The sequence below is a fragment of the Lynx canadensis genome, chromosome A2 (genome assembly GCF_007474595.2).
Source record: "Lynx canadensis isolate LIC74 chromosome A2, mLynCan4.pri.v2, whole genome shotgun sequence".
Classification (NCBI taxonomy): domain Eukaryota; kingdom Metazoa; phylum Chordata; class Mammalia; order Carnivora; family Felidae; genus Lynx; species Lynx canadensis.
Genome location: NC_044304.2, coordinates 162,251,093 through 162,263,674, shown reverse-complemented (window position 1 = coordinate 162,263,674; position 12,582 = coordinate 162,251,093). Strand labels below are relative to the sequence as shown.

General features: G+C 49.8%; 2 protein-coding genes across 8 annotated transcripts in view; one reads left to right on the top strand and one right to left on the bottom strand.

The window, feature by feature from the left end:
- The window catches only part of LOC115509358 (GTPase IMAP family member 7-like), a 146,728-nt gene extending 145,211 nt beyond the window's left edge, over positions 1-1,517 (bottom strand). For all 3 annotated transcript variants that reach the window (XM_030308757.1, XM_030308758.1, XM_030308759.1), the window contains exon 1: positions 1,508-1,517. The gene's annotated coding sequence lies outside the window, so the exon portion shown is untranslated. The remainder of the gene's footprint in view (positions 1-1,507) is intronic.
- Positions 1,518-6,778: 5,261 nt separating this feature from the next.
- Positions 6,779-12,355, top strand: LOC115509365 (GTPase IMAP family member 1-like). Of its 5 annotated transcripts, XM_030308785.1 has the most exons (4): positions 6,779-6,885; positions 7,066-7,113; positions 9,943-9,991; positions 11,235-12,355. In XM_030308785.1, exons 3-4 carry the CDS (start codon positions 9,949-9,951, stop codon positions 12,104-12,106), a joined length of 915 nt encoding a protein of 304 aa, XP_030164645.1. In that variant the 5' UTR covers positions 6,779-6,885; positions 7,066-7,113; positions 9,943-9,948; the 3' UTR covers positions 12,107-12,355. The 5 variants fall into 5 exon arrangements, with proteins under 5 accessions (XP_030164645.1, XP_030164644.1, XP_030164646.1 ...); XM_030308784.1 differs by lacking the exon at positions 7,066-7,113 and having other exon boundaries at positions 6,782-6,885; XM_030308786.1 differs by lacking the exons at positions 6,779-6,885; positions 7,066-7,113 and adding an exon at positions 7,120-7,308.
- Positions 12,356-12,582: the final 227 nt, after the last annotated feature.

Here is a 12,582-nt window from a genome sequence, read left to right as displayed (position 1 = left end):
GAACGTCTCGGTTTGGCACTTGTAGCCTGTGCCAGTGAGACAGTAGCCATAACAATGAGACAGTAAGTTTCTGCTCTTTAAGCAACAGTTTGTGGTCATTTGTTACAGCAGCCCCTGGGGGAACTAATATAGATTTTAAGGCCAAGAAATAGAGTCCTGCTCTGGTAATTACTTAAAATGTAGGAGTCGTTTTGAAATTGAGTAATGCATGGAGGCTCGAAGAATTCTGAGGTACGTGATAAAAACAAAGGCCTAAGAGGATGTCGGTGGTAGGATGAATATCCAGGTTACTTTCTGGTGAGGTCCCAGAGAGAGGTGGGGACCATGCTGCTGGACATTGGAGGGACGATGGCACTTGCTATAAAATGGCAGGGGGCAGGGGGCTGGGAGGCAGGCTAAACTGAGGTGGGCTGCTGGGTGGAGAGTAGACCATGTAAGTGATGAACTTGAATATTTAGCTGAGGAGAATTCGGAGAACAGTGTTTAAGATGCGGTCTGGTTTCTCCTTGCTGCTTCTAATGAAATGCGTGAGGAAGGAGAGTGGTTGCCTATCTGCCAGCCAAGGAGCACCAAGATGGCCAGCTGCCAGCAGAGCCCAGGAAGAAGCAAGCAAGGTCCTCCCCTGAAGGCTTCAGAGAGCGCACGCCTCTGCTGGCATCTTGACTTTGGACTCCAGGAGCTACCACACAATCCATGGCTCAGCTGTTTCAACTGCAGTTTGGACGACCTGTTGTGCAGTGCTAGCCATCCAGCATGTCCCCTCCACCTTGCCCCTGCCTGTGTTCTTGTCCCATCCTCTGAGAAACCCAAAGGTCTCCCCTTCTGTGGCACAGTGTGAGCGGGCAAGTCTTCTAGACTCTGTTCTTCCTCATTCCCGCCACATTTCTGGCCCAGATGTACCCCGGGTCTCCATGAGGAGAGAGAGCTTGGGGCTTTCTCAGAATTTAGATTTCAGTCCTCTAAAGAATTCTCTTTTTGGAAACAAATACACAACACCAAAACAAAAACTAACAATTTTTTTTAAAGAGACACACAGGAACTTAAGACCTGGGAGTGTGGTTAAGGCCTCCTGAACTCTGAAGGCAAACAGGCAGACTGTCAGAGCGCCATGAGCTGGGTCAGAGCTAAAAGCAGGCCCCAGTCCCAGCAGCAACAATCAATCCCTCACTCTTACAGAATACCAACAATGCACAAAAGGACTATTTTCTCTTAATCAGCAAAAATGTCTCCTTAATATATGAAAATCAGTCAGTGGAAAAGTGTGTGGGCCTGATTCTGCCACGATCAAGATCTATGGCTTGGAGAAAACCCAAACACAAACAGACCCCAAAAAACCACAATCCCCATGTGCCCCAGTATCTTTATGGATAAGAAGTCCTAGAATGTCTCAGTTCAATGCCTCCTACAGAATAGCATCATGGGAGACTATCTGGGCCTCTCCCAATTAGGACGAATTCCAAGACACTCCCCCCCCGCATGATTCACGAGCCTGGGCCCACATACCCACACAACTTCTCAGGTGTTGGTTGGCTGTAGGTATAAATCTCCTGGGGGAACAGGGACCTGTGGCCCCCAAAGGGAGACCCTGAGGAGGGCCCAGTCCCAAGACTCCTGGCTGGAGGACCCAGGTGTGAATATGAGTATGTGCCTTCTTTCCCCAGGGCTTTGATGTCCCAAGGGCCATCAGAGTAATGGACACTTACAGATGGTTATGGACATCACCTTTATTTACCAGCCAGCACCGACAGCCATGAACACAAGAAGCAAAGGCACAGGCATGTTTCACCCCGAGTTCTCTGCTACTCTCCACACACACAGCATCCTTCCTCACTCATCCGCCTAGACTTTCCAGTCCCACGCCTCCAAACCCCACAGCCTTTGCTTGGATGGCCCCTGGATTCTTAGCCATTCCTCGGTACCAACGGTGGAAGAGGCGGCTTGGGAGAATGGGGGTCAGGGAAAGAACTCACAGGCTGCCAGGACCAGCCGACAGCCTTCAGTGATCTGCCCTCTCTGGGATTTAGAACAAAGTTGGCACGGTTTCTGCTGTTACCTTCGTTTCTTTCTTTTGGTTTCAACTTGACATCTTTTATTGCTTCACTCACATCTATGTGGAGTGTCTCGAGTGTTTTATTACAAATGATAAACACGGTAAGTAAATCTTTAACGAGGGATAAAGGAAAGACTGTTATATTTATGGCACCATATCACAGCACGGTTTTTTCTGTTATTGTTTCCCACAGTCCCTTGCATTTTCAAGAAACGGGCAACAGGGTGATTTCTCGTAAATTCACTCATGCAGAGAAAAACATACATCTTACTTCAGCCCCAGCAATTTCCTGCCTCACCTCTCCCGAGTCTGTCTTCCTCATCAGGCCACAAAGGCAAGGTCACAGGTTCATGTCTTCTCATTTGTGGCTGCTGTTGTGCTCAAAAGGGACTGGGGCAGGAAGGCGGGGCCAAGGAGGAACCCCACCATGGAGATCTCACTGGCCTCTGCACAGGATACTTTTTCCATCTCTCCCCAGGCTGGTGCTGGCCTGAGGATGAGGTGGACGTCTTCCTGGGAATCTCCAACCAGGGCCCGGTCAAGGCAAGCACAGCAGCTAGATCTTTTGACCCTGACGTGGGCTGAACAAGTCAGTTCTGCTCTTTATTAGAACAGGTGCACATGGATGCTGCTATCTTCCAAAATTTTGACCAATTTTTCTACTGGTTGTTTGTTCACTGAATGATTGATTGATTGATTAAAGTTTATTTATTAATTTTGAGAGAGAGAGAGAGAGAGTGAGGAGGGGAGGGACAGATAAAGAGGGAGAGAGAGGATCCCAAGCACACTCCTTGCCAGCACAGAGCCTGACGCAGGGCTTGAATTGACAAACAGTGAGATCATGACCTGAACTGAAACCAGGAGTCAGATGCTCAAACAAATAGCCCCTCACGTCCCCCCAAGTTTTAAAAATTTTTCACTCAAAACATAAATAGCTAACAAACAGCCAAGCAGCTTTATTATTTTTCACTATTACTTATTTCTCCGGAAGAAATAGAACTTGAAAGTTGCACTGAAATGACTCATGTCCAAGCTGTGAAAGAATATAAACCACTCTTTGGAAATACAGGGAGAGGCCAGCATCTCTCTCACCCTCTGCAAGTTCACCATATCTGCAGTTAGTAGGACAGCGGGACTCCGTATAAAAACGGCTGTCGGTAAGACGGTGGTAACTGCTGCCTGGCTCCCTTTTGACGGTGTTTCTTTTAACTATAATAAGACACCACAAGGGGAAGACAAAACGAGGCAAACTCCAGGCAGCCAGCAGGAAGGAAGAAGGGGAGGGTGGCAATGTGGCCAGAGTTTGACCCAAAACTAGGACAGGCTTCCATATGTCCTGGAGGAACCCTACAGACCTAGTACTGGTGGGACAGCCATAAGTGGTGCAAGGTATATATTTTTAAAAATATATTAAAGTCTCTTAAAGTGGTTCCAAGATCATTCAGCAAACGAAGAAAGACTATTTCAAAAAAATAAAAAGTCTACTAAATGGTAGTAAGAACAGTGAGTCTGTGACACTTACCATAAGCTGCTTCTTCCCTTCCAACACACACTCAGCTCCTCTGGAAGGAAACTGCATTCTGGGAGCTGTGGCCAAGAAGCTGGGGCTCCCTGTCCCCTCAGCCTTCCAGCAAGAGAACAGTATCTTGAGAGGAATCAGCTGGAGGTCAGTAGGTTTAACCGCCGGGTGTAGTATGGACAGACAGAGTGGTTAGGGAAAGACGCACAGAGTGGGGCTAAGACAACTGTCACCTCCCGGGACACCCTCTGAGGAGAGACACCAGAGGTTTCACCCTGCAGGGGAAGCAGACTTCACCAGGAGAGTCCAGCCAAACATGCAAACCCCCTGCACAAAGTTGAAGTGAAGCGCCAGAGCAGATATCTTTGTCTTATCTCTGATCACAGGGGCCAAGCTCTCAACCTTTCATCAAGTATGGTATCAGTGGTGGGAGTTTTCACACTGATTTCCTTCAGTTCTTTCAACATGCTTAGAACTGCTCTTTGGAAGCCCTGTCTTTGAATCCAATATGCAGGGCCTCTGCTAGGCAATTCCTGTGGCCTCAGTTTTTCCAGTATATGGGTCACACCTTCCTGTTTCGTTGTACATCTTACAGTTCTTGTTAAAAACTGGGTATTTTAGGGAACATGGTGTAGTGGCTCTGGGTACTATTCCCTTTCTGCCTTTCTAGGCCTTGATTTGCTGCTGTCTGTGTGTCCATAAGAATACAGAAATTGCTTTTTTAAACAACAAAATAGAAATTCTGCAGCGGAAATGTATGACTGAAATGAAAATTTTACTAGTGGAGCTCAACGATAGATTTCAACGGCTAGAACAAAGATTCAGTAAATTTGAAGATGTAAAAATTATAAAAACACACGTACTTCACAATTGAGCCCCAAAACACAGGAAGCAAAAAATAACAGATGTCAAGGAGAAATAGACAATTCAACAACAAGCTGTAGACTTCAATGTCCACATTGACCAATGCGTACTACAGCTAATCAGAAGGTCAAAACAGAAACAGAAGATGTGACCCACAGATAAACCAACTACACCTAACATTACAGCACTTTACCCAATGAAGTAGATTATGCATTCTGTTCAGGTACACAGAGAACGTTCTCCTAAATATGACCAATAGGCCATAAAATGAGCCTCAATAAATCTAAGAGACTTGAAATCCTAGAGTATAACAGGGGGGAAGCTCCTTTACATCAGTCTTGACAATAATTTTTGGATTTGACCACAAAAGCAAAGGCAGCGACAGATAAAATGAACAAGTGAGATTACATCCAACTAATACGCTTCTGCCTGGCAAAGGAAACCATCAACAATACAAAAAGGCAGCACACTGAATGGGAGAAAGTATTTGCAAATCGTATATTTGATAAAGGGTTAATACCCAAAATACATAAAGAACTCATATAATGAATAACAAAACCCGAGCAATTTATTTAAAAAGGACAGAGGAACTAAACAGGCATTTTCCCAAAGAGGACATACAGGTGGCACATAGGTGCATGAAAATGTGCTCAGTATCACCATCATCAGGGGAAACGCAAATCAAAACCACAATGAGGTATCGCCTCACACCTGTTAGAATGGGTATCATCAAGAAGACAAGAGGTAACAAGTGTTAGGGAAGATGTGGAGAAAAGGGAAGCCTTGTGCACTGTGCACGGGACACAAATTGGTGCAACCACTGTGGAAAATAGTATGGACAGTCCTCCAAAAATTATAGGTAGCATTACATTTGATCCGGCAGTCCCACTTCTGGGTATTTATCCAAAAGAAATGCAAGCAAGATCTCAAAGAAAGATCTGCACTCACAAGCTCCAAGCAGCATTGCTCACAATACCCAAGATGTGGAAGCAACCTAAGGGTCCAACTATGGGTATATATATTGTTCTGTGAAAAGAAAGAGGAACATCTTGTCATTTGCAACAACAGGGTCGAACTTGAGGGCATTATCATAAGCGAAACATGTCAAACAGAGAAAAACAAATACTGTATGATATCACTTTTATGTGGAATTTTAAAAAGCCAAACTGATAGAAATGGAGAGTAGAACGGTGGTGACAAGGGGCTGGGGAATGGGGGGATGGGGAGACATTGGTCAAAGAGTACAAAGTTCCAGTTATAAGATGAATACGTTCTGGGGATCTAATGTGCAGCCCAGTGATTATGGCTCATACCACTGTATCATACCTTAATAGTTACAAGAGAGTAGATGATCTTAAATGTTCTCACTCAGAAAGAGTAACGGTAAATATGTGATGTGATGCAGGTGTTAGCTAATAATACTGTGGTGGCAATTATTTTGCAATATAGAGTGTATCAAATCAACACATTGCACCCTTTAAAATTACAGTGTTACATTTCAATTATATCTCAATAAAGCTGGATAGCATGTGGGGGGGGGATAAGGTGGAGGGCCATGGGTGAGGTATCTTCACTAGAGAGAATGAACTGGCAAGACTGGCTAAAAATCAGGCCCCAGAGCATTAGCTTCAGGTTAACTGAAAGCCCTCACTACACACGGGGAGAGTTGACTCCAGAAACTGTAAGTGAGTTAGGCAAGCTCGCAGAGATGATTCCAGAACAAACCAGGTCCAGGGCACATAGCAGCATTCGCTGTTGTAGCCTTCTCTCCACAATTGTCTGGCTATTTTACTCACGGCTATTTTCCTCTCTCATGACCTCCTGAGAGGAGAAACAGACACTTGGGTCAGAGATACCAACTTGAGGCTAGACTAAGTCTCCTATGAAAATTCCATCCTCTTCCTGCTGTCTGATCTTTAATAGCTCAAAAGACCTCTTTTTCTTTAGGAATGAGGAGATGGCACAGAGGACCACATTGGTGGCCTTGTCCACAATGATGTCCAGTCAAGGATTCCTCCCTGATTCCTGGGGAAGGAGATTCTCAAGAGGCCATTTTCTAGGAAAACACCCAAAAAGCAAAAGGCAACTGGAGATAAGAGTAGTGGGCAGAGGCCAAAACTGAGAACAGGCCTCAGAAGTCTAAACTGCCCTTCACTGAGGTTACAGCCCCTCCCGGGAACAAGATGTGGTGCCACAGCGACCTTCGGAAAAGATCAGGACAGTCCCAAGCAGGGGGCGGGTTGCACAGTGGAAACAACGCAAAGGCACCCCTCGCTGGCCCATGTCCTGTCCCTTTAAATCGGCACCACTGGGCCCTCCCTCCCTGGGCTCTGAGACTTCCTCCCTGCTCTGTGCTGGCAGGAACAGCCTCTGTACTCACAACCCAAGGCACAGCACCAGGTCGCGGGTTTCTGCAGCCAACAGCAGAGCCTGTCACCACTTCTGCTGGAAGGTGAGCACACACGGGGAGGAAGGGAGCCACCTGGGACAGAGGGGAGTGGAGGAAGTGGGAGGGGGTAGGAGGGCTCTAAGGAATTCAGGGCCTGGTTGCAGCTCACTGAGTGGGCACCTGCATTCTACTACCTCCCAGGAAGGGGAGCGGGATCTAGAAAGAATAACTTCACCCTTGCAGGCTTTTCAGGGAGCTCTGAGTTTCAGAACAAGCAAGGGAAGAAGAAAGGTAAGCATCTTCTCCAGCCGTGGAGTGCGCACACTTTTACTTGGGACTACATACTTCGTCCTGCCCTGCTCCTCGCCTGGTCAGAAAGGTGTTTGCTAGAAGCACTGTCAGGGCGGAGCACGCTGGAGAAAGCTGCAGACACTCCCTCTGAGGGCATGTGCAGCCAAGGAGAGAGACATTTCTGAGGACAAACAAGTGAGTCTAACCTCAGAACACATCGCAGAGTAGAAATCGTGTCTGTGAGCCGAACCCCACTCACACCCTCCACCTCCTCAGCCCTGTGCACCCCCAGGGACTTGCAGGAGCCAGCAACAGTTATGAACATGGTCTTCAGACCTCTGCAGTACACGTGCTTGTGTGTCTTGCACATCCCTTCCCCCGCCCAAGCTGCCCAGGGCTCTGTGGGCTGGAGCCCTCTTCATCCCCACACACTGGCTATAAATGAAGGGCTTGGACAGGATGAAAGGCCCAGAAACTCAGAGCAGGGACCCAATGCATTAGAATCACTCAGGGGGTTGGGGAGGGTACCTCGGTGGCTTGGTCCATTAAGCTTTGAGCCCTGGGATGGATTCTGTGCTGTCAGTTCAATGCCTGGAGCCTGCTTTGGATTCTTCGTCTCCCTCTCTCCTTCTGACCCTCCCCTGCTCGAGTTCTGTCTCACCGTCTCTCAGAAAAATAAGTAAACAGTAAAATAAACTTTTTTAATAAAAAAAAAATCCCTCAGGAGGAGGGGTGAGAGATACCGTTTTTTTAACGTTTATTTATTATTTATTTGTTTGTTTGTTTATTTTTTAGACAGACATGTGAGCAGGGGAGGCATACATGAAGAAGAAGGAGAGAGAATCCGAAGCAGGCTTTGTGCTATCAGCACAGAGCCTCATGTGGGGCTCAAACCCACAAACCATGCGATCATGAGCTGATCCAAAATTAAGAGTCAAACACTTAACAGACCGAGCCACAAAGGCACCCCCTTTTTTCTTATTAAACTACACATCTATGAAACAAAATGTCAAATATATATTTTAAAGACTCCCGTAAATACTTCCAAAAGACAGCAGGTTCAGGAAGCAGGGGACTACATAATATCCAATCACATTTAAGATGCTAGGAGTCTCCATGTTCTACATCAGTCAATGACTCCAAGCCTCTAAACCCCAGATGTCAGCTCTCAGAAACTCTGGAAGAATTTTTCAAATCCCATCCCAAACCATCGCAAACCTTTGAGAAGTCCCATAGGGGCCAGGAGTCCAGTGGATTTCCTAGAGCACACTTGGTCAGTTCTGTCATCGATAAGGACTTCTTGCTTTAGCTAAATTCTTGTTCTTTGCACTGAATCTTCCGGCTGTTTCTTCAGTTCTGCTGTGCAGTCAGTTATGGGAGTTTGCTAATTTTTACACACAAGATCACTACTCACCTGAGGCCTGTGGGATCAACTTTACCAAGGGCTTTGGGGAGCCAAAAGGGGGGCTACGCAGAAGACAAACCTGTCATCTAACAGGCCAAAGACAAGTTATCAATCAACCCTTCCCTTTGCTTGTCCTTGTGTGCTGCCCATGGGACACAGCAAGGTCACTTGCAGTAGCCAGGTGTTGCCATGAAGAGGTAGCATTTGAAATGGATGGCGAGGGGCGCCTGGGTGGCTTGGTCGGTTAAGTGTCCGACTTCAGCTCAGGTCATGATCTCATGGTCCGTGAGTTCGAGCCCCGCGTCAGGCTCTGTGCTGACAGCTCAAAGCCTGGAGCCTGTTTCGGGTTCTGTGTCTCCCTCTCTCTCTGCCCCTCCCCTGTTCATGCTCTCTCTCTGTCTCAAAAATAAATAAACGTTAAAAAAAAATTAAAAAAAAAAAAAAAGAAAGAAATGGATGGCGAAGCACAGACAGGACTCAGACAGAAACGTGGGAGAGAAGGAGTGGTCATGGGGGTGAGCGCACAGGTGGGCTGGAAAGGCCCTGAAACCTGTCCTCTGCGGAGCAGCTGACCCAGAAGGGGAGTGAGTGGGACACAGGGCTGGCGAAGCAGACAGAGCAGAGCTGCGCCCTTGTGACCAGGTCCTCGTGAGATCAAGCAGACTCCATCACTGAGTGGCTAGCTGTAGTAAATCCTGCCAGACTTGGGGTCATCACTTAGTTTGAGAGGCCTCAGATTCGGGGCAGGAACACCAGGAGCCGGAAGGGAGTGTCCCATCTCTCCAGCACACAGGTCATATTTACACAAATGACACAAGCCAAATTCTTTGGTCTTCAGAGAGCAGATCACAGGTTCCTCACATCAGCATGGGAGATAGGTATCTTTTCCAATTTCCAAAAGCAAACTGCAAACTCTCTTCTTGTCCTCCGCCCCCCCCCACCCCCCCCCTCGGCCCATCCCCGGCCAACCGCCCTAAGGTGGTTCCTATGTCACTGAGCAGAATTTCTGATTCTCACGGTTTTCCAAAGTCTCCCCTGGCTGTGGAATCTTCTGGGAAAACTTTGTGCCTACAGTTAATGCCACTGACATAAATTACCTGGGAAATTCTCAGCTAAGGCTCACTCACTGACACAGAGGACGGGTTATCACCACCACTCTGTCATTTGCATTCAGGGTCCCTGAAAGGACCAAAGAGGCTCACCAAAGGATCGCACCGTTTGGTTCCAATACCAACCAGGTCCTTCCAGGGTTCTTCCCCAAATTCTGATGTTCAGAGGAGGGCAGGAAGCATGACCTTTCATTGGGATGTCACCAGCTCTTTGGACCTTGCCTGAGCCACCTTAGGTAGTTATACCTATTCAATAAATGAATGAATGATTGAAGGAATGAAGGAACTAACAGGTTGTGTTTGGAACTCTTTCAGGTGGGCATGGGAGGACGCAAGATGGCCAGAGATGAAGAAAATGCCTATGGTAAGAACTGATCTCAGTGTGTACTTGCCCCTAGGCGTCAGCTCTGGGTCCCAAGGCCATGGGCTAACTCAAGACTGAACAGAGACATTGGGGCACCTGGGTGGCTCAGTCGGTTGAGCGTCTGAATCCAGCTCAGGTCATGATCTCGCAGCTTATGAGTTCGAGCCCCACGTTGGGCTCTGTGCTGACAGCTCAGAGCCTGGAGCCTGTTTCAGATTCGTCTCCCTCTCTCTCTGTCCCAACCCACTCCCATTCTCTGTCTCTTTCAAAAATAAATAAACATTAAAAAAAAAAAAAAAAAAAGACTGAACAGAGACAAATCCCAGACATGTCCCCATGCTGGGGTGAAACAGCTAGAGCCCCAGCTTTGCATTTTTGCTGGACCTCTGCCCCTGCCCTACTGTAAGATATTAAGTGCCTTGACCAGACTGTGCCTTGGGTCCCAAAGGGTACAATGAGGATAATACATCTACTCTGATCCCCACAGAAGTTGTGGAAGGTTGAGATCATGGACTAGAGGGAACACGGTTTACCAGGTAGACTGTGTCTGTGAACAAGGATGGAGGGTTAACTGTGTCTTACTGGAAGCAGGTTTCCTAGAGAGAAGAGGGAGGAGGAGGGGAAGTGGAGGAAGGGAAGAAGCAAAGAGATCCTGTCACCTAATACTCTGAGCAACCCTGGGAGACACAACTCTCTGTCACCCCTCCCATTATGCAGAAGACGTTGAACGCTTAGGCTAAACTGGCCCAGGGTTCCACAGCTGGCACATGCGGGGCTGTGATTCCAACCCGGGGTGTCTGGGACTCCAGACAGCCCTTCACTCCCAGGCCTTCTGTGCCCTCCCGCATCTCCTCGCTGGGATGGCCCTGGGAGAAGTCTGGCAGAGGCCTGGGAAGTCGTCCAGCACGGAGCAGCTCTGCACGGTGCGGACGACCAGAGGCAATGTCAGCTGAAGTCATGGCCTGCGACCGTCGAGGGGGACCCTCCAGAGCAGTGTGCACCCGGTGCCGGAGCATGGACTGGGGGGCAGGTGCACGCACTGGAGCCAAAGATGGAAGAGAGGTGGCTACAGATGCCCCCGGAGTCGCACAAGCTCTAACCAGAGCGCCTGGGAAAGGCCCGGTTGGACAAGCGGAAGCGGGAGGCGTCGGTGCCCTCCTCCGTTCAGGAGGCAGCCCGGAGCCCCGGCGGAGCGGGACGCGCGCTCTCAGGCCGGCGGCCCACGCCTACTCTGTCCTCACAGGTTCCCAGGACCCGGACGACCAGCAGCAGCCGCTCGCGCAGGAGCGCAGGCTCAGGCTCATCCTGGCCGGCAGGACCGGAGTGGGCAAGAGCGCCACGGGCAACAGCATCCTGGGCCACAGGCTCTTCCCGTCCAGGCTCGCGGCCACCCCGGTGACCAGAAGCTGCGCCCTGGGGAGCCGCAGCTGGGCCGGGTGGCGCGTGGAGGTCACCGACACCCCCGACCTCTTCACCGCCCAAGGCCGGCGCGCGGACCCGGACTGCACCGAGCGGGCCAGCTGCTACCTGCTCTCGGCGCCCGGGCCGCACGCGCTGCTGCTGGTCACGCAGCTGGGCCGCTTCACCGCCCAGGACGAGGAGGCGGCGCGCGGCGTCCGCGAGCTGTTCGGGGCCGGCGTCCTGGCGCGCGCCGTGCTCGTCTTCACGCGCCGGGAGGACCTGGAGGGGGGCTCGCTGCACGACTACGTGCGCGCCACCGACAACCGCGCGCTGCGGGCCCTGGTGGCCGAGTGCGGCGGCCGCGTGTGCGCCCTGGACAACCGGGCGGCGGGCGCCGAGCGCGATGCGCAGGTGGGCGAGCTGCTGGCGCTGGTGGAGCGGCTGGCGCTGGAGCACGACGGCGCGCCCTTCACCGACGACGTGTACGGCCTGGCGTGGGCCCGGCGCCACGCGCGTCCCGAGGACACGCTCCGCCTGGTGGCCGCGCGGCTGGCGGCCCGCGGTCTGGGGAGGGGGTGGGGTCGGCAGTGGGGGCGGGGGCCGCGCTGGCTGGAGGCCGCGAGGCGGAGGTGGCCGCTGGCGCTCCTGCTGCTGGGGGGCGCACTGTTATTTGTCCTGCTGCTTCTCCAGCGGGGGGCTCCAGGCCCAGATTGAAGGCTCTGCCCTTCCAAACGCCGGGAGCCTGGAGGGTAAAGGGGCTGGGTCAAGGCGCTGAGGGGAACTTAAACCCAATTTCAAAGGAAACGTGGAGCTTCAGACTGGGAGTCTTAATGACTCAGGACGCCTTGGACACTGTATGGACTTTGCAAAGGCTCAAGTTCACTTTTAGCGTTTATATGTCAGTTTTGACTCTATGTACACTATTCAAATAAATGTGGTTAACTTTCAAATGTCCTTAATTCATTTTAGTAGTTTGGATGTATTTTTCCTTCTTGAAAAAATAGTGCATTGACTGGTAGTGTTTTGTAGAAAGTGGATTCATGGCAAAGGGAAACAAACATTTTTGTGTGTGTGTGAGCATTTATCAAAACGTAAACACTGTCTTAGTCCGCTTGAGTTGCTATTTAAAAAAAAAAAACGGGAAAGCTCTCAGTTTTTCCCCATTGAGGATGATATTAGCTGTGGGCTTT

Bases quoted from the DNA above. Each gene is read 5' to 3' on its own strand.
- LOC115509365 (XM_030308783.1), top strand. From the start codon at position 7,993: ATGTGGGGCTCAAACCCACAAACC. The intron at 8,017-9,942 runs ATGCGATCATGA...GAACTCTTTCAG, and splicing joins GGGGCTCAAACCCACAAACC to GTGGGCATGGGAGGACGCAA. The intron at 9,992-11,234 runs GTAAGAACTGAT...CTGTCCTCACAG, and splicing joins AGATGAAGAAAATGCCTATG to GTTCCCAGGACCCGGACGAC.